Source organism: Pyricularia pennisetigena, chromosome 2 (genome assembly GCF_004337985.1).
Source record: "Pyricularia pennisetigena strain Br36 chromosome 2, whole genome shotgun sequence".
NCBI classification, from domain to species: Eukaryota; Fungi; Ascomycota; class Sordariomycetes; order Magnaporthales; family Pyriculariaceae; genus Pyricularia; species Pyricularia pennisetigena.
The window spans coordinates 7,892,580-7,918,475 of record NC_043741.1 but is presented as its reverse complement, the minus strand read 5'-3'; the positions used below and the strand labels follow the sequence as shown (position 1 = coordinate 7,918,475).

The 25,896-nt window shown below is 54.0% G+C and overlaps 10 protein-coding genes across 10 annotated transcripts; 6 read left to right on the top strand and 4 right to left on the bottom strand.

Moving 5' to 3' along the window:
- Positions 1-220: 220 nt before the first annotated feature.
- On the bottom strand, positions 221-962 carry PpBr36_02167 (uncharacterized protein; the record flags this gene model as incomplete). The annotated part of the gene is made up of 2 exons (XM_029889349.1): positions 221-869; positions 937-962. 2 exons carry the CDS (start codon positions 960-962, stop codon positions 221-223), a joined length of 675 nt encoding a protein of 224 aa, XP_029751061.1.
- Positions 963-1,918: 956 nt separating this feature from the next.
- PpBr36_02166 (uncharacterized protein) lies at positions 1,919-3,994 on the bottom strand (the record flags this gene model as incomplete). The annotated part of the gene is made up of 3 exons (XM_029889348.1): positions 1,919-3,064; positions 3,122-3,876; positions 3,988-3,994. 3 exons carry the CDS (start codon positions 3,992-3,994, stop codon positions 1,919-1,921), a joined length of 1,908 nt encoding a protein of 635 aa, XP_029751062.1.
- A 2,270-nt stretch (positions 3,995-6,264) lies between these two features.
- On the bottom strand, positions 6,265-8,426 carry PpBr36_02165 (uncharacterized protein; the record flags this gene model as incomplete). Its single annotated transcript, XM_029889347.1, has 5 exons — positions 6,265-6,450; positions 6,522-6,797; positions 6,859-8,027; positions 8,093-8,347; positions 8,423-8,426. The coding sequence occupies 5 exons, from the start codon at positions 8,424-8,426 to the stop codon at positions 6,265-6,267; spliced, it is 1,890 nt and encodes a 629-aa protein (XP_029751063.1).
- Positions 8,427-9,941: 1,515 nt separating this feature from the next.
- PpBr36_02164 (uncharacterized protein) lies at positions 9,942-11,693 on the top strand (the record flags this gene model as incomplete). The annotated part of the gene is made up of 2 exons (XM_029889346.1): positions 9,942-10,235; positions 10,308-11,693. 2 exons carry the CDS (start codon positions 9,942-9,944, stop codon positions 11,691-11,693), a joined length of 1,680 nt encoding a protein of 559 aa, XP_029751064.1.
- Positions 11,694-11,773: 80 nt separating this feature from the next.
- On the bottom strand, positions 11,774-12,703 carry PpBr36_02162 (uncharacterized protein; the record flags this gene model as incomplete). Its single annotated transcript, XM_029889344.1, has 1 exon — positions 11,774-12,703. The coding sequence occupies one exon, from the start codon at positions 12,701-12,703 to the stop codon at positions 11,774-11,776; it is 930 nt and encodes a 309-aa protein (XP_029751066.1).
- On the top strand, positions 11,790-12,208 carry PpBr36_02163 (uncharacterized protein; the record flags this gene model as incomplete). Its single annotated transcript, XM_029889345.1, has 2 exons — positions 11,790-11,801; positions 11,897-12,208. The coding sequence occupies 2 exons, from the start codon at positions 11,790-11,792 to the stop codon at positions 12,206-12,208; spliced, it is 324 nt and encodes a 107-aa protein (XP_029751065.1).
- A 2,144-nt stretch (positions 12,704-14,847) lies between the features above and the next one.
- Positions 14,848-17,589, top strand: PpBr36_02161 (uncharacterized protein; the record flags this gene model as incomplete). The annotated part of the gene is made up of 2 exons (XM_029889343.1): positions 14,848-15,033; positions 15,355-17,589. The coding sequence occupies 2 exons, from the start codon at positions 14,848-14,850 to the stop codon at positions 17,587-17,589; spliced, it is 2,421 nt and encodes an 806-aa protein (XP_029751067.1).
- A 714-nt stretch (positions 17,590-18,303) lies between these two features.
- PpBr36_02160 (uncharacterized protein) lies at positions 18,304-20,100 on the top strand (the record flags this gene model as incomplete). Its single annotated transcript, XM_029889342.1, has 1 exon — positions 18,304-20,100. One exon carries the CDS (start codon positions 18,304-18,306, stop codon positions 20,098-20,100), a length of 1,797 nt encoding a protein of 598 aa, XP_029751068.1.
- A 413-nt stretch (positions 20,101-20,513) lies between these two features.
- On the top strand, positions 20,514-21,159 carry PpBr36_02159 (uncharacterized protein; the record flags this gene model as incomplete). The annotated part of the gene is given in 2 exon segments (XM_029889341.1): positions 20,514-20,867; positions 20,881-21,159. 2 exon segments carry the CDS (start codon positions 20,514-20,516, stop codon positions 21,157-21,159), a joined length of 633 nt encoding a protein of 210 aa, XP_029752178.1.
- A 2,473-nt stretch (positions 21,160-23,632) lies between these two features.
- Positions 23,633-25,536, top strand: PpBr36_02158 (uncharacterized protein; the record flags this gene model as incomplete). The annotated part of the gene is made up of 3 exons (XM_029889340.1): positions 23,633-24,160; positions 24,274-25,351; positions 25,442-25,536. The coding sequence occupies 3 exons, from the start codon at positions 23,633-23,635 to the stop codon at positions 25,534-25,536; spliced, it is 1,701 nt and encodes a 566-aa protein (XP_029752177.1).
- Positions 25,537-25,896: the final 360 nt, after the last annotated feature.

Genomic DNA, 25,896 nt, shown 5'->3' with positions numbered 1-25,896 from the left:
TCGACCTCGAAGCTTCTATCAGAACTCCGGTTGTGCCAGTCTAGATAGAGTATGACTACAGTTGGAATTGCAGGCTTATTCCGCCATACGAAATAATACACACGCAACCTAGCAGCAATGTCAACTAGGAGAGATGTTTGGTAAAAGTTTCGTGAGATTAATCATTCTATTTTATCGCCTATGAGCATTGAACACCCGTGAAAAACCCTCAAACAACTGCCTACTCCTTGGGCAGCGGCGTGAAGCGCAGGTAAGGCTTGACGGCCCTAAAGTTGGGGAACAAATCCTTTGCCTGCTCGTCCTTGATGGACGGGTGGACAATGACATCGTCACCCGGAACCCAGTTGATGGGGGTGGTGACTTTGTGCTTGTCGCCGGTCTGCAGGCTGTCGATAATGCGCAGCACCTCGGCGCTGTTCCTTCCGGTCGAGGCCGGGTACGACAGAATGGTCCTGATCTTCTTTGCGGGGTCGATGACGAAAACGGAGCGGATGGTAAAGGCAATCCCCTTGTCGTCGACATTGGTGGTGTCCTGGTAGTCGAGCATGTCGTACAGGTAGGCGACCTTGCGCTCCTTGTCGGCGATGATGGGGAAGGAGACGTGGCTGCCCGTAACGTCGTTGATGTCCTTGATCCAGCCATCGTGGCTGCCAACAGTGTTGGCCGACAGACCAATCAGCTTGACGCCGCGCTTGGTGAACTCGGGCTCGAGGCGGGCAAACTCTCCCAGCTCGGTCGTGCAAACGGGGGTAAAGTCCTCAGGGTGTGAGAAGAGGATGACCCAGTTGTTCCCGATGAACTCGTGGAAGTCGATGGGGCCCTTGGTGGTCTCGGCCTTGAAGTTGGGGGCCTCAGAACCCAGGCGGAGGCTGTTGGCATGGCTTGTTAGCTAGGCGAACACATAGCAAGGTCCAGAAGGGCAAGATGGCAACTCACGGGGCGGGACGCTGCTCTTCGGCCATTTTGTCTGTATGAATCTATAAGATCTGTTTGTCTGAAGCAGAAAAGGGTTTTGGTAGAAATGAGCAAAAGTATGCTGGCTGCAGAAGATGAGAATGAGAAGAGGAGACTGGGCCAAAGAAGGGGATCTGGGCCCAGTTTAGGTTTATATAAGCTCCCGGGAACCCCCTTTGTTGCGGCAACCTGACGTTAGCTGCCCAGCCATTGACTCCATTCAAGCACGCCTTTCAGATATGCCGCATTCTTGTCGTTCCATCCCGGTGCCTCCCGCGTAGAACTATCTAGCAAGTCTCCATGCATCTGCCACCTAAAAGGGGTTAGTAGGCGAATTGACAACCAAATAGCTTTACTAATACAGCCATAAATGGTCCCCGACAGCCATCAGACACGCAGCCAAGACAAAGCAAGCTGTGGAAGTCGGCGACAATTAGAGGCTTGACTTGCCACATGCGACAAACGCCGTGTTTCGCTCCCCCACCATCGCCAGCGAGCCCCTCCATCGCCGTGCGGAGCAACAATGAGGCACGCTGTAAAAACTGGGGGAAGCCGACCGTGCCCCGCATTGGTAGCACCCCGAACGGGACTGGCGCACCAATTGCGCGATGCGGGCGCGACGTCATTGGCCAGATTCGAATTTGATCATTTGTGCCACGGCTTTGCAACAGGCAAGCCGGTGCAGTGAGAGACGAGGTTGCTTGAGGCTGGATATCATAGTCGTAGCACAGGGAGTCTCTGGCAGATATAGATGGGAGTAGATTCTGAATATAGACATCGAACTAAACGATTCCAACCGCGAGCCCAGCAGGCACTTTGCGTGGCAAGAGACAAACAAATACAGTGAAAACACAAACCCAAGTACAGGCAGGCAGGCTTGAACAACAACGACCAACAAGGACAAAAGACCCCCCCCCCTCTATATAAGGTATCTAAGCAAATCCCGTCCCACCATCACCTTGAATCACAATTTCACAAGACCCTTCTTCAACCCATCCCAGTCCTCTGTTCCAAATGGTACATATGTACCTCCCCGCAACCAGTAGACCTCATCTTCGCCTACCTTGCCCGGCTCTACACCCTGCACCCTCAGGTCGTGCTTCTGTTGTTTGTTGGTACCCGTTGACTGCATCTCGCCGCGCACCACTCTTAGGAACTGCGGCACCGCAAACTTGGGAAGCGACGCTGACGAGTGAGTAGCCAAGCCCTTTAGCAGCTCCTCGCCCAGCTTCTCTCCAGCCCTCAGATTGTCGGACAGCGTGAGGGCAGCACAGCCGGCCCGGCCGTCGTGGTTCGGCACCGCGACGCCGTAGACGTTGGCCTCCTTGACAGAGTCGTGTCGCCCGAGCACCAAACTGACCTCTTGTGTGCTGACGTTCTCTCCCTTCCATCGGAACGTGTCTCCGATGCGGTCGTGGAAGAAGAGTCGCCCTTCGTTGTCCGCGCGGATCACGTCGCCCGTCCGCAGCCATGCGTCGCCCTTCTTGAAAACGTTGCGCATGATCTTGGCCTCGGTCGCCTCCTTGTTGCCATAGTAGCCTTGGAACCGGCTACTGTGGTCGTCAGATGGCAGCTTGAATATGAACTCGCCTGGCTCGCCACTCTTGGTCCGCTTGCAGAAGCCCGTCTTGGGGTCCCGCTTCGGCAGATCCGTGTTGTAGTCGACCTCGACAAACGCAATCGAGTAGCTCAGAATCAAGCTGTACAACCAGCCATTGCGCCCGATGGCCCCCGCTGAAAAGTCATTGGTCGACACATTATATGTGGCAAAGCTGCCCTCGGTGGCGCCGTAAAACTCAACAATGGTGCCTACTCCGAATCGCTCCTTGAACTTGTTCCATACGTCCGGCCGCAGCCCGTTTCCATGCGCCGTGTGCACGCGGTGCTTCTTGTCTAAATTCTCGCCAGTGGCGGGGTCTGTTATGGTGGGAGCCGAAAGCAGGTAGCGACACGTCTCGCCCACATATTGTATTATGGTTGCGTCATAGTGGCGCACGTCGTTCCAAAAGTTCTTGGTCGAGAACTTGACGCCCAGGGCAAGGGTCGCGCCAGCCGTCAGGACCGCACCCAGACCCATGAGCGTTGCTGTGGAGTGGTATAGTGGCATGCACTGTCATCCTGGCATTAGTTACTGGGCCTCGCGATACAGGAGACGGGCACTGCTTACCGTGTAGTACACATCCGTCGTCTTGAGGTTCAGCAATCTGCTAGTGAAGCCGCCTGCGACTATCATCTTTGCCCACGATACCACGGCAGCCTTTGGCAGCCCCGTCGTGCCGGATGTATAGATCAGGATGGCCATTGCATGTTGCTGCGTCTCATAGCGCACATCATCGGGCGGCCGGATCGGCTGGGTGGCCATGATTTCAGCCTCAATCTCGGGTGTAAAAAGGACAAACTTGGTTTCCGGCAGGCCATCCCGCAAATAATCCGTCAAAGCGTCGGCCACGGCCGGGTCGATGAAGCAAACCCTGCTTTTGGCGGCGGCGACACAGTGAAGAAGAGCCCGCTCGCGCAGGTTGTAATTGATGAAGGCAGGCTTGGCGCCGATGGACCAGAGGCCAAAAAGCATGAAAACAAATTTGTCCGAATTCATAAAGTCCATAGCGACAACATCGTTGGGTTTTACGCCATATGTCCTCTGAATCCAGTTGCCGTAACGCAGCGCGATGGTATAGACCTCGGTATACGTATAGGCATGGTCGCCGAAGCGGAGAAAAACACGGCCGGCCGAGTTTTTGTCCTGAGCACGCTCCTCGAGCATATAAAACAAGCTGGTCCGGCCAGTGTACTCGGCCAAGGCCATGCGGATGATGCATGGCAGAACCGATCTAGCTAGCTTGCCGTCATACCATATCTGTGCCTTTGCATTCAAATAGGCGAGACCAGCAACGGCAGCCGGTGCCGCGATGCTCAATGGGACTTTTGAGACGCGTGTTAGCATCGGTTGGGTTTCTCTATTACGTGGCAGTTTATTGCAGAGCATCCAGAATGGTGATAACCAATTGAGAGTATAACCTAGGGGACACTTACCAGGCATTTTTTTTTCTTTGCGTGTATTATGCGTGACCAGAAGAAACCAGTCCTCCTCCGGATTTCCTCCCCTCCAACCAACGACGAGGTAAAAAAGAAAAAAAAAAAAAAAAAAAAGAGTAGATGAAGCAAACGAGGCCCCGTAATAGGCTCTGGTCTCACAAAAGTCGAGACCAATATAAGGGTGACCGCAGCCAATATCGGGCCTGCTTGCCTCGAGTGACACCAACACTAAGTTGCCGCTGGTGTTGCACCCGGGTGGGTAGCTGCTTTCACCTGTCGAGTCGTGAACAAAAGCTCGGCTGGAGGCGGGTTGATCCTGACAGACAGTCGATTCGCGAGAGCGGTGTTGCACGGTGAAGATTATGGTTTACTATTGTTTGTTGTTCGTGTCGGTGTAGATTTGGTAGGTGCTAGCAGATGCATGTAACTTATGGACTAGTTGCAGGTGTGCATAGATGTAGCGAACCACCTGATTGAGGTGCGAGATGACTAGCAGTTGTAGCAGCGACAGCGGCAGTAGCAGCAACTAAGAATAAATCAGCCGAGGACCGGTCCGACAGAACGGTTGCAGTGCCGACAACTGATTGTCAGAAGGAGACATCAGAGGAGTGAGCGTTTGCGAGGGTGAGCAACAAAGAAGAAAAAAAAAAAAAACCAGACTACGTCTAGACGTCGCGCCATAATTGCTGTGTCGCTCGGCTTCTCGAAGCGACCGACTGGAAAAATGGGAAACCAACCTAGACTGCGGAGTACAGTTGTCGACAAGGGTCCTTGGACATTGACGTCGTGCCTCGGCATCGAGGCTTCTTTTTTGGGGGGAATTGCATTTGCATTGCGTACCCGTCAAGGAAGGCAGCTCGGCACGTTTGTCGCGCGCGCTTGTGCCTTGTTTGGCTTTTTGTCCGGGGTTTGTTACCGAGAATGGGCTGCTACAACACCAGACAACCCCAGCCAGCAAATCGAGAAAAAAAAATCCAGACGACAGCTGCACCAAATATATCAACATGTACGTTGTCTGTCTGTGCCTGGAAGGGTTGTTTCTTTCGAATTTCTCACACGCGTCTAATGCCATGGTGTGCTTTTTTTAAGCTGCGCTCTGCCCAAAGGATTGTTTTAAGGTGCTTGTCCCCAGACGGGTAGTGCAAGCACTGAACAATTTGGTTTTCCAATCGCAGAGCTCATCTGTTCTCCACTTTCATGATTCGATTGTCGCGACGTCAGTGGGGATGTCCATCTGGTGGTATTTTCCCTGAACGTGTGATTGGCTTCAATCCACGTGCCTTTTAAACAAGGTAACAACGCGAGATCTTGGCCTCCGTACAGCGCGCGGCGTCTACTTGATGTTTGTCTATTGTCTACATTAACCAATTGAAGAAGCCGTTGAAAGTTTAACTAGGTAGCGTATTCGTGTTACAAATTACATATAAATAGTCTCCCAAATTAGGGGACGAAGTGGGCATAAATCAGCAAGACAGGTCTCACCAGGGATCCGGAATACGCTCTTCTTCCTATCCTATTGTTTCCAAATTTGGTTCCGAATATTTGCTTGGCCTACCGAGCGCAAGAAACAAACCAGCTCACGATACTCAAGACCTGGGGATGCGAATCAATGCGGGGAAGTGGACAACCCAGCAAATGCTAAGCCATCAATCACACATACCGTAGCATCGAGGCTTGGCCACGGAACTCTACACAGTACCCTTTCCATATACAAAGCGCTTCCTTCGTACATAGGTGTGGGGGAAAGGGCACACATCCATAATGCTCATGCCTCGCTTCGAGCAGCTTCTTTGGTGCAGTAGCGCACAAGGGTCGGGTTCTGCATGTGAAGCCGAGAGCAAAGCTACGGACGACGATGGCAAAAGTTGAGACGAAGTGCGACCAAGACAAATCCGCCGAGAAGCATCCAGGGCTCTCTCTCACAACCAAACGATACTCGAGGTCGCATCACCTGTCCGATAGGTTGCAGTGAAGATTTGATGACAAAATTCCATCCCAAGTTGGGGAAGACGCAACATGCAATTGTGTAGTCAAGCGGATGCCAGTATAGAATATTCCCAACTATCATGTGTTCAAACGTCCAAATTAGAGTACTTGCAATACTAGAACATTTATATTTAGGTAAAAGTCGATTCCTCGATAAGCTTGAATCCAAAAGAGCCCCTATCCGGAATACACCAGGCATAATAACCGGATCAACCCAACTCAACAACTCATGGTATCCCATACACAGTAACAAAAACAAGTGCCTAGAGGGTGCTCACAAACAAGCGACTACTGCTTTTGTGAAATTCCATACTGCTCGTTGTCGGCAATTGGGGCTGGAAGGTTGGTCGATGCGTTGAGCTCATTGGGCTCGATGAACTTGCCCGTGCCCGTGCTGTCGTGATGCTCGTGGAGCTCTTCGGCCTGCGTCGAGAGGACGTATTCTTCCTTGTCAATGTGGCGGAACAGAAACCACTATTGGAATTAAGGTTTGTGTTAGCAATCGATTGTGCTCGCATGGGACGGTAAGGCATTCCAAGGCTTACAAAGACGACAGTGACGATTCCGCCAGCAATTGCCGGCCCTCCAAAGTCCCAAACCAGGTAAGGGTCTTGCACGATAGGCGAGCATGCCAGGTTGATGATGTAGGCAATGGCCGTGTTGAACAGGTTGATGGCCGAAACAAGACCCCTCATGTTCACGGGTGCACGACTGTATGCAATGCCGTAGGCGGGGACGTTGATGAAGAGCTCAGAAAAGCCTCCCAGCGCGTATGGAAGGGCAAGCCACCAGACCGAGATGTCCGAGACGAGACCGTTGTCCTGCGCAAAGTTGTGTTAGTATATATTTGATATCTCAGAGCAGTATACAGAGCAGTCTTACCACGCAGCGAGGGTCGCTTCCACCGAACCAACCGCATGGGTTCATCTGGTAGACATAGTACTGCAGAACCGTGTAGCCTATGCCGCCGAGGGTGCTGATGAAGAAGCCTGTAGTAATGCGCGCCACAGGCCCATAGTGGATCTTGGCGGACCGCAAAAGTGGGTAGAGTCCATAGTTGAGGATCGGCGCACCGATGATGATGATGAGCGAGTTCATGTTGGAGAGCAGGTCGTTGGGCACGCCGTTGGTTACCATCATGGTGCTGGTCAGGCCGGGGGCGCTTCCAAGACCATTGTCGTTGATGAACTGAATCGGGAAGAAGCAGAACATGCCTGTGGCCTGGAAAGTACGCTTGACGTCCTCAATGAACTGGTCGTTCCAGCGCGTCTCGGTGCCGCCGTTTGCTGCAATCACCGAAGGCTTGGCCGCGTTCCACCAGCCCTTGCGGCCGATGCGGAAGATGCCACCGCCGCGCATGCAGTAGCCCAGGACGCGAAAAATGTTGAGCAGGTCAGAGCCGCCGGGCGGGTGCATAACCAAGCGTGGCTTGAGGTACATCAACACTAGCGGCAGGGGCATGTACAGGATGAGAGGCAGCAAGAAAGAGAGCCACCAGCCAACATACTTTTCCGAGTACGAGGTGGCGACAGCCATGAAGCCACCGACGTTGATCATGAGATAAAACCAGAGCATGACACGCTCGACGCTGTGCTCAGGGTCCTCGATGACCCTCTCTCCTGACTTGAGCGTCTTGACTTTGGGAACGTGGCTGGTCATTTGGTCGAGGAGCAGAGGTGAGACGTTGGGTTTAAACATGGCGGAGCCGAGTGCGATTGTGTAGATGCCGATAAAGAATGGAATCTTGGCGTTGCCGTTGGCGAGCAGATCCTTGGCGCCCGAAGCGACCAAGATAACATGTCCAACACCCATGACAAACACACCCCACCAGATCTGGTTGAAACGTCCCGTCTTTGTGTCGGCAAGCCAACCGGTGATGAGTGGCAAGCCATAGGCGAGGAGACTGACGGATTGTGTGACCGAGGTAGAAACTGCTTGGCCCATGCCGAGAGCGCCGGCGGTCTGTTGGGTGTCAGGTGGGGGTGCTCCCCAGCCGTCACCGCCGGTAGGCATAGGACGGTTGACATAGTTGCCGTAAATCTGAACACATCCTATACACGACAACGTAGGTCAGTGACGATTCTTGTCTGGTCTGGCAGTAGAGCTCAACACATACCATAGTAGGAAGCACGTTCGCAAAACTCCACCAAACACAAAAGGTAGGCAACTAGAGGCACACCTCCGGCAACGCGCCGCAGAGTTGCCAGCTCCTCTTCAGTAGGCTTGCCCTCGTAGTGCGCGTCGGTGAGAGTGCCTGTGTAGATGGCATCATGTTGGTCGCCGGGTGGTGTAAGCCCGCGCTTGGGCTCCTCCTTTTCTCCGCTGGATGATCTACGCAGATGGCCAAGGTTGGCCTGTTCCACGTCGGTAGCTGCACGTTGGAAGGCAGGTAGATGCATCTGTTAGCGGAAGCATGGTTACGATACTGGAGCCAGCTTAAACTTACCCATATTTACGCTGGTTACCAAACACCTGGAAAACCCAAGACAGGTTGTATCGAGGCACAAAAGGTAAACAAGGTTGATAACCAGTAGCACCGCGGCGGCGATCCTCAGATGTGACAAGAAACGAAAACCATGTGTCGTCCCATGGTCGAGCCCAGGGGCACACGCATGGTTTTATCAGCAATCGTCTGAACATTTCCGATTGCCGACTCGAGACCGGAAACACCGCACCGATGGGACTCTCGCTCGAATGGCCGAACGCGAGTGATGTATTCCATTGTCTGATTCGTTCGGCCAGTGCGAATTTGACTCCACCCTTGTTTTCAGCAAGGGAGTGGCGGGGGGCAATAAGAGATAGGAAGCAGGAGATGATAACCCAAAGCGACCTTCAAGCGGTCTTGTTCCGCTTGGTCGGGATAAATTCACTAAATTCAGTGGTAGAAAGTAGGCACCCATGCTTAAAAAGCTCCATCCAACCCCAGTTTTGCCGGTCACGCAATGGGGCTTGTTCGGTCGATATCTGAACGAAACCGGGTTTAACCTGGGTTATGTCTATCTCCTGAATCACACCATGCCATCCGTAAAGTTGGTTGTTACGCGTCTGGGTGCAGATTGCCTAAAGGTGCTTGTCCACCGGGACCATTCGTAATGTCAGCACTTGACGGTATAGCCCAAGAAGGAAGGTCGATCGGAACCAGCAAATGGTGGGTGAGGCATATTTATCATTGGATTAATCAGTTGGCTGATTTGGTTATCTCTGCGGGATTCAGAACGAGGGGACAATGTTGGTCGGGAGAGGAGAATGTTGAAGCTGACGATGCTATTCTATTTTTGCGCTCGTCGTGTGTTCGTCTGGTGAGCAAATGGTAAGCTTGATCGCCAAGTCGCAGCCAAGTCACAGCCAAGAAAGCTTAGCTGACAGATGCCGCTCAGGCGACGCAGGGCTTTTCATTCTGCTACGTAACATTCACCTTGCCTCGCATTGACCGTCGGTAGATTGAGACATGGGAACGTAGGCGACCGTGGCATTCATTCGTCAGGTTGATTGATGCACGCTTGCACAGCATTGATTGCGAGATAACAAAGGTGAATTTGCTGCTCCCGACGTGTCCGGGAATTCGGCTCAATAGGCTTGCAGCTTTTGCACTTCCATTTTCATCCGGCCCACTTCCGAGCCCACCTAGTTACCTCATACCTGGGTTTTTGGTCGGTTTTTATTATACTGTAGAATCGTCTGTCTCTAAATGCTAGCAATCTTCGGTATTCGGCCGAGTACGGGCTCGCCGACGCCACTGCTGTGGTGGGTAGCGGGCAGCAGTGGGGTCAGACCACGTGATCAAAGGTGGTTCGCAGGCTTCTGTCCTCGCAGGTGTCCACTTACGCGTCGTTGTAAGGGTCCAAACTAACTGATTGTCCTGCCGTCACGTACCCATTGCAGCCACACCCCGATCCGACCTAACTGACCCCCGAATCCTTGCCGCCGCTTCCAACTTGACACGAGCCCGGCCCGGGCATGTCGCCATGTCAGTCAGAAGTCGCAAGCCCGCCGCCACCCAGCCGGAACTCGATGACCAGAACCAGCAGTCGCCAACCCATGTTACAAGCAGCGCAGAGGTAGCGGCGCAATTGCCAGCAGATAAAACCAACAAGGAGCCTCCTCCCGAGAAGCCCGCCGACGCCAGGCGCCGCACTTATGTCATTTTGTCATTTTGGGCATTGATACTGTCACTTGGCTTGCCTATATGGTGGCATACAACCTCTGTGTACCGGGCGAGCCTGCCCCTGGATGAGATGATGGACTGGGCAGACGGGAGGGTATGTGACCTTTTTTCATATGCTGCTCTGCTCAGGTCAGGCTTGGAGATGGTAGCTAACAAATTTACACAGGCCTGTCGTCCGACGTTCCCGCTGACGATTGCCATCGAGAAAGGCACCATGCGACAAGATGAAACCGACGTTTTGATTCAAATGACACAGATGGTCCTCGACAACCTCTCGGACTCTCCAGATTCTACTGATCGGCAACTTCGCCTCACGGTCGCCAATGAAACTGCAATCGACGATGAACGTATTGCTCTTACGGTTCGACTAAATCCTGGAGATACCACGACTACGGCGCTGCAGCCAGAACAGCCCATCCTCCAAGTCACCTACGCCGCAAACACACTTCCCTCACCCGGCCTGGCCTCCAGGATCGCCAAAGACATCCATGCTGTCTTCTCGGAGGAGCAAGCTGTTATTTCGGCCCTAGTAGCGGAAGCCTCGGGCTCCACGAAACCATCTCTTAGCGGAGTGAGCCCGGCCGTGGCTGCGGCGGTGGCTAAGCGCTCAACCCGGTCACTAAAGTATGCGCCCACGTACCACCTTACATTTTCCCTCTTTACCGCCGGCGCATCTCCGAGCAGCTGGGATATCGACGTGGCTGTTGAGCAGTACATGCGACCGGTTCTTGATGTCCTCTCGCCCGTACACAACTTTACCATCGACACGCAGGTACAGCTCTACGCCGCGCCGGGCGTACAGTCGGATGTGCTAAGCAAGGAAGACTTGTCTTCGTTTATAAATGCCGCCGAGTGGCCTTTGTCCCCATCCATTGGCGGCGCACCAACTATCAACTTTGTGGTCTTTGTCGGCAACCAGAGCATATCTCTTCCGACCAGCGAGGCCGGGTCTGATGCGACTGCGACAGCCCGGTCCTGGCTGATCCCACAGTGGGGCACGGTATACCTGGTCCCTCACACCGCGGAGACCGCAAACAAGGTTCCGGTTCAATCTCTCCGGACTCCCATGGCAACTTTCACTGCGCACCTGCTCTCCTTGCTCGGTACACCAGAAACCTCGGGCTCGTTACCCCTCCGCTTGGCTGGTCTGCGCCGCATCCGGTCCGCCGACCTTGTCTTGCGAGCATCCTCATCTCTGGGCTCCCTGGCCCGCCTGTCACGGGCTCTCCCTGGAATCGCCATCCCGCGTTCCGTCGCCGAAGGTGTGTCTACCACACTGAAGCATCTCAGACAGGCTTGCGATGCGCTTGGCACCAGCGCAGGTCTTGCCCACGCGCGGATCGCCCAGGTCGCGGCCGACAAGGCGTTTTTCGAGAAGAGCATGGTCGGCCAACTTTACTTCCCGGACGAGCACAAGATCGCTGTGTACCTACCCCTGTTGGGGCCAGTGGGCGTTCCTCTGGTCATGGGGCTATTGAACGAACTGAAGGCCTGGAGGAAGCGAAGGCAGGAAAAGGCTGCAGCGGGAAAGACGGGGAAGAAAACAGAGTAATTAGGAGCGGCTAGATTTGCGTATTAATGTATACACGACCAAGATCTATCACCATTGCTTTCCAGGGTCGAAGCAGCCCTTCACTCGACCCTCCCCATGCTAGGCCACGTCCCCATCTCGTTCCAAAACGCTCTCGAATCCAACACCCTACCCAACTTGTCCTGACTTCTCGGCAACGCCTTAATCCCATCCTCCTGCATCAGCTCTCCAACCCAGCGCTCATACTGGAGACCCTCAGCAACGTCAGCCTCCCCTTTGGCCACCAACCCCTTCCTCGCATCGGCACCCCAAGCCTGGATGAGGTCCCACCAATCATACGTCCTCAGGTCGGCCACGATCCAACGCCTCCCCGGCGTGAAGCGCCTATGCATGGCGACGATGGCCCTGGCGACGTCGGCACCGTGGATCAGATGCACAGCGCCCTTGCCCCTGACGGCGTCCTTGGTGCGGGCGACACGGGTGACCCAGTTGCGCGGGTTGCGTGTCTCGCCGTCGTACAGCCCCGCGAGGTTTAGGACCGCGGCCCCAGGGACACAGGCCATCAGCTCATCCTCGGCTATGGCTCGCAGGTTCGTCCTGTCGTAGGACGAGGACTCATCCGTCCAGTGCGGGGCAGTGAAGATGCCCGTCGAGCCGAGCTGGATCCACTGCGTCGATTCAGGGGCCTGCTGTTGGTGGGTGCTGTGATAGAGGCCGGTCAGGTGTTTGCTCTGGCCCTGGCCCTTCAATGGAAAGGTGATCAGGACTGTTGTTGCGGTGGGCAGCAGACGAAAAGGCTCTGAGGAGGACGATTCCGGATCGTAGCGGAAGGGGATGGTTCCGGAACGGCCGGTGGTAGACGTGGCGGCGAATCTTATGCCGGATTTTTCCAGGAGGGGGATCAAAAAGTTTGACGTCCAGCCTGCGCCGAGGATAAGGAGATCGACCTTGTCCGCAGCTTCCGTCGACGACGGCGGGGCCGGTCCTGCTGTGTTTTCCGTGGTGGACATTGGGAAATGAACGGTCACCATTTGGGCAGAGCTAGGATCAACAGGTGAGAAGAGCTTGCAGTACCATGGATGAGAATTGGTGGAAATATCTCGCAAGATCTGTGGGAATGTAGGTATATATCCAGGCAAGGGTAGGTATAATTGAAAAGCTTCGCAAGGAGACAGTCAATGACGCTCGGTTTGGCGGCCTCTTGGCGGGCAATAACCCAAAGTTCGGCGTGAGCTGCATGCCCCGCATAGGTACACAGTGCCGCACCTTAGCTTTTGTTTACAGTCGATAGACACCGGGTGCCCGCAATCGAAATCCAGATCCAGACGCATGTTTTTGTTCCGGTCATCATCCGTTCTATGCATAGTAAATATTTCTCGATAAAGATCCAATGTGATCTCTGTCAGCACTAGCATGCATCGATTTAAACTTGTACATGCGCAACCCAGTGATAATGATAAACGCCACCGCCCCACTCCCAGGAACGGGTTCTGGTCCGCTGTCGAAGTATCCAGCAAGCCAGGTACGGCCTGCCGGGGCTGACAGTGACAGCAAAGAGGCAGCCCGTCCTTGTATTTTCCCTGAGCTTCAAATGGCCAAGAGTGATCTAGGATGCCAAACTAAAGTCAATAAAATCAGATGAATGCGTGTCAGCTCGAACACTTTTGTCCAAAGGAGCTAGACGATTCCAGCCAGAGTGCGAGATAGGAAACGACTGCTCTTCAGTCAACTACAGGCCCCCCACTCATGAATGTCGATACGGTCAAGATTAGTTGAGCCGGGCGATACGATACGTGTGGTATAAAATTGGATCTGCACATTATCTGCATTGAACTGTGTGATTGTGTGTATACGAGGACCAACGTTCATTCACGCATTTCGACTGTCACAAGCTTCAAGCCCACAGGCATGAGAAAACGATCGTGTTGAATCTGTCCCAGCGCACGTACACTGGATCAAAGAGTTGAGGGAGGCCACATCACAAGATCTAGAGCAGGTAGCCGTCGACTCGAGGCTTCTTGGTTCTAGGAACATCCTGACGGTTTGAATGCGTTGTGTCAGTTGTCATAGTCAAGGCCCTACGGGAAGAAGCAAATCACAGGTCATGCTTGCAACATGCTTCTCAATCAGGGCTTCAAGCGGGCCTCTAGTGAACGCCACAAGTGCCTGGTCAGTCGTTGAGGCATAACCTCGACGAATTATTGTCGTCGTTCCTTTGGTGATTCGAAGGACTGCAACGCATCAGGGGCCAGCCGTGTCTTGTGCAGGCAGCCATTCCAATGGCTGAAGACACGGTTCTTGTTGGCGTTCACATGCGCTAAACTTTCAATCAACGGCGGCCGCTGTTTAGGCCTCCTTCGTCATTTCTGCTGGGATGCCATCTTAGCAAAAGCATACACAATTTATGCACCCCACCATCGGCTACTGTACAAACACACATTTAATCTGCCTTGTGCCTGGCCTGGTAAGATCACGCCCCACAGTAATTCATAAAATTCATGTATTGGTGGGACATGGCGGATAAAGAAGTAGCGGTTTCTCCGCTTTTATGCTTCTCCACCTCCAATTTTGGCGGCGAGTTAACCCATTGCAGAGAAAGAAAACAAAAGAGACGCGATTTTCATCCCTGGCGATATCTTGGCCCTCCCTACCCGCTTGGGCTTCATTACATTTGCCTGTCTGGCCCTTGCTGCCTGCCCCTCTCCGACCCTTTCCAGATTTTTTTGTCGGCCGCCCACTCGAACCACAGTTGACGACGACACCGACTTTTGATGTCGCATTTGCCAGCACAGAAGGATCCAGTCACGAGCTGCACAGGGCGGTTGCGCTCGCTGCCTAGCGTTTCTGTGTGCGTATCAAGGCACGACGCCGGCTGAATCAACTTAGGGTTTCTGGGCGTCTCGGCCCAAAACCGTCTCTCGTTCAGCACAGCACAACGCTTTATACATGAATCAGAAGCGAATTATACAGCCCAAGCACGCCTTTGCAAATCCTCCTACATACTTACATACGTACCGAAATCAAGCCATCGCCCTGTCCGACACTAACGCAGCATGCTGATCGCCGTCGCTCTCCCGTCTTCTCTGTTTATTTGTCTGAGGCTACTGCCCTGGTAGGCGGCACTTGTGACAAGACAAAATAACCGATTGCCTTGCCTCCGACATACACGCCCATCATGGAGTCTGAGTCATCTGCCTCGGTGACTGTCAACGCCATGGCCGCGATTTCGTCTGCTTTGCGGTCCGAAGCCGTCAAGATCCAGTGCTGCTGTGGCCGGCCCGACTGCGTGTTTCTGAAGCACAACTGCTCTGTTCTCGAGAGCGTCGAAAAGGATGTCCACACTGCTGCGAAAATGGGCCAGGTACGTCTTTTTTATTTCTTGAGATATCGTCTGTGGGCTACATGTGGTCTATCCCTCTTCAATTTCCTTCAGTCCTGCCCAGCCTCGCTTGGGGCTAGTTCACATCAACAAAGTTCTTCTTAAAAAGCATTCCAGTTCTCCATGCGAACTTTTCTTCTGCGGATGGTGTCGCCACCGGTACCCCGACGCAAATTTCACCGGAATTCCTTGCACCAAACTACTCGTCTTGCAATCGCGAGATCACATTCCCAGCTATGACGACCAGGAGGCTACCTGCAGCCACCAAAAGGGTTCTATCCAGACCTGACATTTTCTCTCCAGGTTCTTCTGGCGCGCCACGAAGCCTATATGGCAGACGCCGAACGCGATCGCACCGAGCTGACGAGCCGAATCGATCAACTCGAAACCGACAAGAGGGGCCTCGAGGCTGACAATGCCAAAACAATCGAGGAGAACCGCATGCTGCTCGACCAGTTGGAGGCACTCAACTCAACCGTGACCGATGCAGAGGTTCAGATCACGACTCTCGAGGCGGCCTTGCGTTCTTCCCAATTGAGTGTCAGAAGACTGGAGGGTGCTGCAGCCCGGGCGGCAGAGCTGGAGAAAGAACTGGAATACCTGGAGCGGGAACAGGAAAAGATTCAAAACGACCTCTTGAGCTCTCAGCGTGACGCACGCTCAGCAATACAAAGATGGAAGACTGCCGAACGTGGGATTTCCAACCTTCAGGATCAGCTAGAGCGCATTGAACGCGAGGCTTCACAGGAGCGCGAGCGACATGCCGAAGTTGTAGAGAGGCTTGAGCGGCAGAGCGCCATGGAGAAGGACCTCACAGCTGCGGCTGGTCGACTCAAGGGCGCCGCCGCAACCAAGAGCCTTGGTGATGGGAAAACCACGAACCCGGCAGTGTCACACTTTGTGCGAGATCTTCTGCAAGACAATGCGAATCTGCAGTTGGGCATTGCCGAGCTTCGGGAGCTTCTCGCCAGCAGCAATGACGAGATACAGATGCTTAGAGAGCAACTGGTGTACCATCAACCAATCGCTGAAGGCGAGGCCAGCGCTGCTTCGACTCTAAGAGCTGAGCTGGGGCCCCGGGAGTATGAACTGAACAGTGAAACACCAACTCGAAAGCCATCTGTGCATCGGCACGCCCCCAAGCTGTCGCAGGAGCTACATATTCACCACCATTACCACGTCAAGCCTGACGCAAAGAAGCCCAAGAAGAAGCGCCACGGACTGAGTGCGAGCATCTTTAGCCCTCCCATGAGATCGCCTTCAACCCCTCCAGGTGGACAATGGCAAATGAACCAAGGGTCGCCCGCGCCTGCACTCTTGTCACACGGGTATAGAGATTCGGTTTCGACGGTACCCTCAAACAGATGGTCTGTCTTTTCGGAAAACATGTCAGATGCTGCCATCTCATCGGTACCAACGTCTCCCCGTTCCAACAACCGGGATTCAATGTTTGACCGCAGTATTCTGGAGGGATCATGCCCCACATCCCCAGTTACTTCGACTGATCCCAGGTCACCTGGGTTCGAGAATGCATATCGTCAGGGTCCATCTGATCATTCAGCCCACAGCTTCCAACCGTCGCATCTTCCTTTGCTTGGCAAAAGCTCGGACGGAAAAGCTGCTGTCAGTCTTTCGTCGACTCCAATACAGTCAAACAATGTTGACTCTTTTGGAGCCGACTCTCAGGCAACGCCCGATCGTCTTACTGATAGTCCAGTGGATACGTCACCTTCACCGGAATCTACCCGGACGTCCCCCCTTGCGCTTACAGTGTCTACCAGTGCCACTTTGGACGATACAGAGGACAACTCATCCATTACGCCAACATCAACAGTTGGCGGACCACCGGTTTATCGAAAAGTCCACCGTGCTGCCTCTCACGAATCCATCATGTCGCTGTCGGGCGGGTTAGACATCCACACGCTCAAGACAAGGCCGAGCCAGCTTACGTTGAGGCACCTCGGCACCATGGCCTCGGCAGACACTGGGCTCAGCGCGGTGACGGCGAGCCCGACAATATCCAGAGTCGTGACCAGCAACGGCAAGCCTGGAAGCGCGGCTCTCCGAGACAGTCTCTCGATTGGTTTACCGATGCCAAGGACCCGTGTTGTTTCGGCGGGCGTGTCCGGGTCTTCTGCCACATCGACCCTCACGAGCTTTGCTACTCCTCGTCAGCCCACGTCGGCACTAGGAAGGTTTGCTGCATGGCGACTGTGGGGAGGATCTAGCTCGTCATCTTCGACGCCATCGTCGACAGCTCCCGTACCTGCGATTCAAGAATCTGTTGTGACGACCGTCCAAGATGTGACAGCAACGCCAAAGTCGCCTCTGACGCCGGCATCTCTGGGCTCGTCGTCCAAATCGCCACGGGAACAACAGCAAAGAGACTTTTCGAGACCGGCAGGGATCAACCAGGCTGGTGCTATACCTGGCTTTCAAGAATACTTTGCAGCTCATCAGCGGAGGGCGCCCCCGAGTAAGGTCACACCCGATGTTGTCGACCGTGATGCGTTGAGAGAGGTGCTTAATGGGGAATGATTTGACATGGGAACTTTTGACGACCATCTATTGCACACTAGACATGATCATCTTTTTCATTTGTTATTTTTTTTTTTTCACAAATTGTGTATACTTAACTTGCTGGCATAGAGCTCTGCCGGTTTCATTTGCGTCTTTGACGAGGTAGCAAGGAGTTGGAGGTTTCCTTTGTTTGGGTCTTGGATATTGATTGATACCTCTTGAATATTTCACAGCTTTAATGTCTACTTGGATTACCTATCTACTGGGGGGGAATGATTGAAGTGGTCAGTCACGTGGACGGACAACCTCCAATGTACTCGGCTCGTTATGTAAAGATGTCTACCCATCAGAACGTGATGCAAGCAGAAATGAGGGGATATTGCAGTGATTAAAAAGTATATTTTGGGGAATTCAAACGTTCTACTGGTGGCCGGGCGGCACTCGACTGGTAGTTGAGCCACAAACACGGATCGTCTGGTACCATCGATGTTGCAATGCATGAAATACGTCATGGATTGCAGCCAATTGTCAGATGGGGCCCAATTGGGAACAGGCCAGTGAGAGAGCTTCTAAATCCAATCCCGCTTCCTTGGACCGCCGTCTCTGCTACCTTGGCTAGGATAAGGTGGGAAAAGTAGCTCCCAGAACTTAAATACATTCGACCGTCTTTCTGGGTATTTCCCCAGCATTCTCGTCACTTTTGTTTTTGGATTATATACTCTGCTTTCTCAAATGTCATTTGCATCCTTTGGTGCTGCAGCTCGTCAGGTGCTTCGTCAACGCATACCTACAACCACCGCTACCATCGGCAACAGCAGCAGTCTTTTGTTTACGCCGACGGCACCGTCACTATCGCGCTTTTTTCGAAATACTACCAGCGTCATGACACAGGAATACAAGTTAAAGTCGGTCACGTCTCTGGACCTCAAGCCAGGAGACAAGCAGGAGGTCGAGGTCGAGGGCTTGCCGGACGCAAAGGTGCTCCTGGTCAACGCCGCCGGCAAGATCCAAGCCATTGGGCCAAAGTGCACACACTACGGCGCGCCGCTGGTCAAGGGTGTTCTGACCACCAGCGGTCGCATCACCTGCCCTTGGCACGGCGCCTGCTTCAGCGCCACGACGGGAGATGTTGAGGACGCGCCAGCATTGGATGCGCTGCCTGTGTTCAAGGTGGTCGAGCGTGACGGAGCCGTCTACGTGACGGGCGACGAGGCCACGATCAAGGCGGGCCGCCGTAAGCCCAAGTTCCAGTGCAGCAGCGTGCGCAAGGATGACGACGCGAAAGTCGTTGTCGTTGGTGGCGGATCTGGCTGCATCGGCCTGGTCGAGGAGCTGCGAGAGCGGGGTTTCACGGGACCCATCACGGTCGTCTCCAACGAGGGCAACCTCCCGATCGACCGGACCAAGCTGTCCAAGGCGCTCTTGACGGACCTGGCCAAGTTGCAGTGGCGCGATGACGAATTCTACAAGTCGGGCGCCGTCGAGTTTGTCCAGGACGAGGTGACGGGCGTGGATTTTCACGGCAAGTCGGTCGAGACCAAGAGCAAGCAAACGATATCCTACGGCAAGTTGGTGCTCGCCACTGGAGGCACACCCCGCAACCTCCCGCTCGAAGGGTTCAAGACGCTCGACAACATTTTCACGCTGCGCAACGTGCACGACGCCAAGAACATAGTTTCGGCCATTGGCGAGTCCAAGGGCAAGAAGATCGTCGTCGTCGGTTCGTCTTTTATCGGTATGGAGGTTGCCAACGCCACGGCCAAGGACAACAGCGTCACTGTCGTCGGTATGGAAAAGGTTCCGCTGGAGCGCGTGCTCGGCGAGAATGTCGGCAGCGCGGCCCAGAAGGGTCTTGAGAAGAACGGGGTCAAGTTCTACATGGAGGCTGGTGTGGAAAAGGCCACTGCCAACGAATCGGACCCGTCCAAGGTTGGAGCGGTCCTGCTCAAGAGTGGCGAGTCCCTGCCTGCGGATATTGTCATCCTCGGAGTCGGCGTCGCACCGGCTACCGAGTTCCTCCGCGGCAACGCGGGCGTCCAGCTCCTGCAAGACGGGTCGCTCGAGGTCGACTCTGCGTTTGCCGTCACTGGCGTCAAGGACGTTTATGCCCTCGGCGACATCGCGACGTTCCCGTACCACGGGCCAGGAGCGGGCGGCAAGGGCGTGCGCATCGAGCATTGGAACGTGGCTCAAAAGTCCGGGCGGGAGGCGGCGAAGCACATCGTCGACCCGGCCGGCTTCAAGGCCGAGTTCTTCACACCCATCTTCTGGTCGGCGCTGTCGGCACAGCTGCGGTACTGCGGCAACACGATGGCCAGCGGATGGGACGACGTGGTGATCCAGGGCAGCCTGGACGAGGGCAAGTGGTCGGCATTCTACGCCAAGGGCGACGAGGTGGTGGCGGTGGCCACCATGGGCACCGACCCGGTCATGGCTCAGAGCGCGGAGCTGATGAGACGCGGCAAGATGCCCAAGAAGAGCGAGCTGGAGAAGGGCATGGACGTCTTGAGCCTGGGGGCGCCGGAGTGAAGGGAGGGCTGCAGGGATGGGGGTGGGCCGAGGGGGCCAGAGTCCGCCCTTGTAGTGGGCCTACCCTAGGCCTTGATTGGTGATACCAAGAAGCAAATGGAATACGGGATTTCTTTTTCGGATTTTTTTTGGCTGTCCTATTTTTTCCCCTGCATATTTGTGACATTTTGACGGCGTTTGGAGGGATGGATATGTCGTGGGCGTTTTTCTGAGTCGTGTTTTTTTTTTTTTTTTTTTTTTCCCCTTTGGTGATTATATTTACCTATCTACCTAAATAGCCACGTAGGTGTCTGCCTACTATAGCTCAGTCATTGGCGCAATGACGTTGGAAACTCACAGGTATTGCAGTGCTCTCTTTGGAATCGATATGTTTTTCTGAGTTTCTTTACATTTCTGTCGGAAAACAAGGACCCATGGCAAACCAACGTCAAGGCATCCTCGATATCGGCCCGTTCCGGCGTTGGGCTCGTCGTTGGGGCTATCTAACCGTGGCTTTCTATGTCATGTTCATCCTGTCGCTGCTTATCCACCCGACCACCAACGGCTACGCCAAGTCGGCATACGATAAGGTGAAGTACGAGGTCACCGGCAGCGGTAGCAGCAGCGGCACAAACACAAGACCCGACACGTCCAAGCCAACACGGCATCCCATCAAGGACGGCTCCGACACCATCCCCAACATTGCGCACTTTGTCTACGGCCTCAAGGACCCGAAAGGGAGTCTGCCCTTTAACTTCTACCCCTACCTGAGCGCGTACTCGGCCCTGGTATCGCGGCAAGGCGCACGCGCTGTACCTGCACACCAATGTGGGCGAGGAGGCCCTGCGGCGCGCAAAGTCGGGCGAGATGGGCAGGTGGACCAAGGCTACTTTCGGCATTCCCGGCTTCAATGCCAACTATGTGGACGCCCCGTCGCATGCCGACAAATGGTGTGGAGATCAAATATATGGAGGGAGTGGCGGCTGGCATGTGGATGGGTTCGATCACTTGACTCCAAAGTGCGGCCCTCGACAGGCAGAGTACTATCGCGGGCTGGTCAAGATTACCGACGGGCCATGACGAGCGATAGAGTAGATGCCTATGATTGACGGCCCTGAGCGGATGTGGTTTCAGATTAGGCCCCATTTCAGGCAAACTATTTTTTCTAAACATAGCCTGGGCGTTGCTATTGGGCCCTATGCTGACGACTACCCACCTATACGACATGCCAACGTCTTAAAATATGATGGCCAACACCTAGACCACATCCACATATTTCCTTGTCTAGTCATTTGAGCCAGTACCTTGTGACATCTATAGTAGGTATCTAAGGTACGGTCCCTTCCTCGTTATCATGTAGATTTTCTGGTGTGATGCCGGGGTTGTGGTCCGGGGCGAGTCAAAGGACCAGAACAAGACCCCATTCCAAAGCAGCGATCAATCAGGAAATCCACAGCGATGCTCATATAGCTGTCGCATAATTAGCAACTTGGTGCCAAAAGACTCAAGTTCGTATCGACTATAAATGCAGCTCCTGATCATCTTCTCGTTGACGGAATTCCCTTCTTTTCTCCTCACCCGCCAATCGAACATTCATTCGACGGTATCACATTCTTTTCTTTGGTCTTTTTGTGCTGTTTTTTTTTTTCTTTTTTTTTTTTTTTCTTTCTTTCTCTCTCTGGCTCTGTGCCCATCCTTTATTTCTCAATCCTTCTCTTGGTTTCTTCTCACTCTGGGAGCCAAGCCTCTTTTTTTCACCAGTCAATATTAAAGCCTGCCTACCTTTCGACCCAAATTTATCAGCATGCAGCTCGCAACAACTTTCGCCGCCGCCGCCGCGCTCGCCGTCTTTCCGACCGGCGTCCTCGCTGCCCCTTACTACGCCATACACTGCAAAGTTGTCGTCTACCAACCTGACAATTCCGTTTACGACGTCGGTTCTATGTCAGGAAATATGAAATCGACTTGGGTCCGCGACATCAAGTGTCATGCGGATTCACGCTGCACACCTACATGCCAGCTGCCGAATGACAAGTGGTACGCTATAGGTGAAGAGGATAATGGTTGTGGCGGGGCGAGTGATGGTATGGCAAGTATTTATAATTGAGGAATGGGGATGGAGTGCTGTCCGGTTTCTTTAGACAGCAGCATAATCAGCAGCACAGATCAAAAAGAAAGAAAAAAATCATAATAAGAACAATACTAATAAAAACGGTTGAATTGTCCCATGAAACCTGGAAAACATCGTGTATTTGAAAGAGCAACGAAAGATCAAGCAGCTCTAGACATCAAATAACTTGTCGGCCATACAAAGCCGACCACAACCATAGTACCAACAGAACAGTAACACGCTCCCCACAATACGAGGAGGGGACAAGGGGGAGTGGTCCTTGTTATTTATTGTTTTGGTTTTGGCCGGGATGCTGGTTGTGCTGATCCGACGCCGACGCAGCCAACGTCAAAGAGAAATCTCGAGCAGCCGCCATGCAGCTCGAGCGATTTCCGAGGGAGGTGGGAACCAGCACAAGAGCTGGACCTCGCTTACAGTAGTACAGGAAATGTGTGCCGTATCATACATATATGCACGAGATTGAGGCTGAACATCAACTTCCAACCCGTTGGTGAGAGTGGAGTGGTGCACGAGCTGGACGCTGCAAGGGGAGGGAGCCTTCACCGCCTGAGTTGCATTGCAGAGGAATACCACGTAACATGGCCATGTGCAACTACGATTCTACAATAGTCTCGTAGACTTCCCCAGACACTTTGCCTTGTACAGCGACAACAGCAACAACAGCAACAACAACAACAACAAAAGCCAATGGCATGGATGCCCTGTCGACCCAGTCTACAAAAAGCAATCCCAACCGCCGGTCCAGAACCAATAGTGCCTGACAAGAGCATTAACAATCGGTGCCGAAGCCGACATTTTGCCATGCCAAGTTGGACTTGCTACTCCAACAAAAACGGGGCCTGGACCTTGGCCCCCATATCTCTCGCGTGCAATCCATTTCAGACCAAAAGACCACTAACTAACACAACCTCCCTTTACCCCGTAATCTGGTTCACCCTCCACTTCGCTCGACTCGGTCAGATGTGGGCCGAAAGCATGGGGAAACCGTTAATGACCACCAATAAATGCGTGGATCTCTCCCCCCCATGGGGTCAACACCTCAGCCGGTGCGGGGATGACCGGGGATTTTGCCCGTTCGCAGTAATTGACGCCGGCCACGAGTCCTCGTGAAGTGGCGGGCCTGGTGGAGATGCCAAGTTGAGTGCACTGGGAGCGGAGAAATTTACAGGGCAAAACAAATCATCTTGTGGTCAGAGTAGCAGTCGCCCTCCAAGGTTGGGGTAAAAAAAAAAGAAAAGGCCTGAGTGTAATGTAGTATTTGAATGCCCTCCAACCCCCCCTCCTCCTCCTTCCTGGCGTTGGGATTGATTTGCTTGTCGCCCTCCTTTTTTTTTCTTTCTTTTCTGTCTTGAGCTTTCCTCCCCTCCGCTCTCACGTCACGTCTCTGACAAAAGACGACAGACCAACGCGCAACCAACCGCCATGGCCGACACCAAAGACACGTCGGTCCCCGTGGCCAAGCGGGAGTCGGTTGACCATGTCGACTACACCGGGCCTACCATGGCCTCGGACCGCCAGCTGATCGAGGCGGCGGTCAAGATGAGCGAGGAAGAGGCCAAGCTGCCGCGCAAGGAGCTCTTCTCGAGGTACTGGCCCGCCGCCGTCTACAGCATGATCCTGAGCGCGGCCCTGATCATGGAGGGCATGGACGTCGGCCTGGTCAACAACTTCTTCGGTCAGGACGCCTACAGGAAGAAGTTTGGCTGGCCCGACGAGACCGGAAAATACCAGATCTCGGCGTCGTGGCAGGCTGCCATCGGCAACGGCAACAACCTGGGAAGCATCATCGGTCTGCTGCTGAACGGATACCTGCAGTCCCGTTTCGGGTCGCGCAGGGTGTACATGGGAGCCATGGCCCTGATGGCCGGCACCATTTTCATCCTCTTCTTTGCCACGAGCGTGCAGATGCTGTTTGTCGGCAACATCTTTTGTGGTATCCCGTGGGGTGTCGTAAGTATTCGTGGTCTTGTGTTGCTGTTGTTGTTGTTGTTGTTGTGTGACTCCCTCACGGTCGTGGCTCGTCATCTAACAGAGGAAAACCTTGCCTTGTCACACACCTATAGTTCCAAACACTTGCTACCGCCTACGCCGCCGAGATCTGCCCGCCCGCCATGCGTGGCTACCTGACCGCCTGGACGTCCATGTGCTGGGGCTGCGGCTCGTTCCTCGCGGCCGGCGTCCTCCGAGGCTCCCTACAGCTTCCCGGCGACTGGGCCTGGAAGATGCCCTACGGGCTGCAGTGGGTGTGGATCCCTCCCTTGTTCCTCGCGGCGTTCCTCGCGCCCGAGAACCCGTGGTACCTCGTCCGCCGCGGCAAGATCGAAGAGGCGGAGAGGTCTCTGCACCGGCTCGCGCGCAAGGGCCACTACACGCAGCAGAGCATGGCCGAGACGCTGGCGCTGATGAAGCACACCAACGAGATGGAGAAGCTCGAGGCCGAGAACGCCAACTACATGGACTGCTTCCGCGGCACCAACCTGCGCCGTACCGGCATCAGCTGCATGGCCTGGGTCATCCAGATCCTCAACGGCCAGTCCATTGCCGCCTTTGCCACCACCTTCCTGCGGACCAGCGGCATGGACGAGGTCCAGGCCTTCAACTTCAGCATGGGCATCCAGTCGGTCAACATCGTGGCGACCGGCATCGCCATCGTGCTGATGGGCCACGTCGGCCGCCGCGACTTTTACCTGTACGGCACCAGCGGCATCGGCCTCATCATGCTCATCATCGGCGTCCTGGGCGTCTTGCCGCCGGGATCCATCAACACGGGCATCGGCGTCGGCGTGGCCATGGTGCTCGTCAACGCCATCTTCAAGATCACTCTGGGGCCGGCGTGCTTCGTCATCGTCTCCGAGATCTCGGCCACTCGCGTCCGCGCCCAGACCATGGTGCTGGGCCGCGCCGTCTACGTCATTGGCCAGATCGTCGTCAACCAGATCAACCCGCGCATGCTCAACCAGGGCGCCGACGCGTGGAACTGGGGAGCCAAGACGGGATGGTTCTACTTTGGCCTGTGCAGCATCTGGATCGTCTGGATCTTCTTCTTCCTGCCCGAGACCAAGAACCGCACATTTGCCGACATTGACTACCTGTTCCAGAAGAAGGTTCCGGCGCGCAAATTTGGCTCTGCCAACGTTAATTGTAAGTTATGTGTTGCAGCCCGAGATGCTTTTTTTTTTTTTTTTTTTTTTTTTCCCTCAAGAAAGAGATGTACTGACACTCCCTTTTCAGTGTTCGAATTCTCTCACGCGGACAACTCTGCCAAGACGCTCGATGATGGAGAGGGCCTTGAAGAGGCGGCGCCCCAGCACGTTTCCAAGTCTTGAAGGCCGGCCAAATGAAGGGAAAGCCTGGTTGACTTTGATGAGATTGCGAATCGGGAGCGGCAAAGTAGTGATAATAAAACCACAAGCGTTGCAGTTAAATCACTTGATCGCATGTGAAAGCACCAAATGAGACAAGTAAAAAAGTAAAAAAAGTGTTTGTCTGGTTCGTTGAAAGATCAACGTGGGGAACCATCCCATCCCGTTCTCCGCAATTCCACTAATTACCCTATAACTTCACGTGGGATTCTAAATTGTACAGGCCGAGACAGGCTAGAACCCCCCGCTCAAGACTCGCCGGTCCATTCCTCTACGCCGTACTACGGTAGAGTTTAGCCGCTAAAAAAAAAAAAAAAAAAAAAA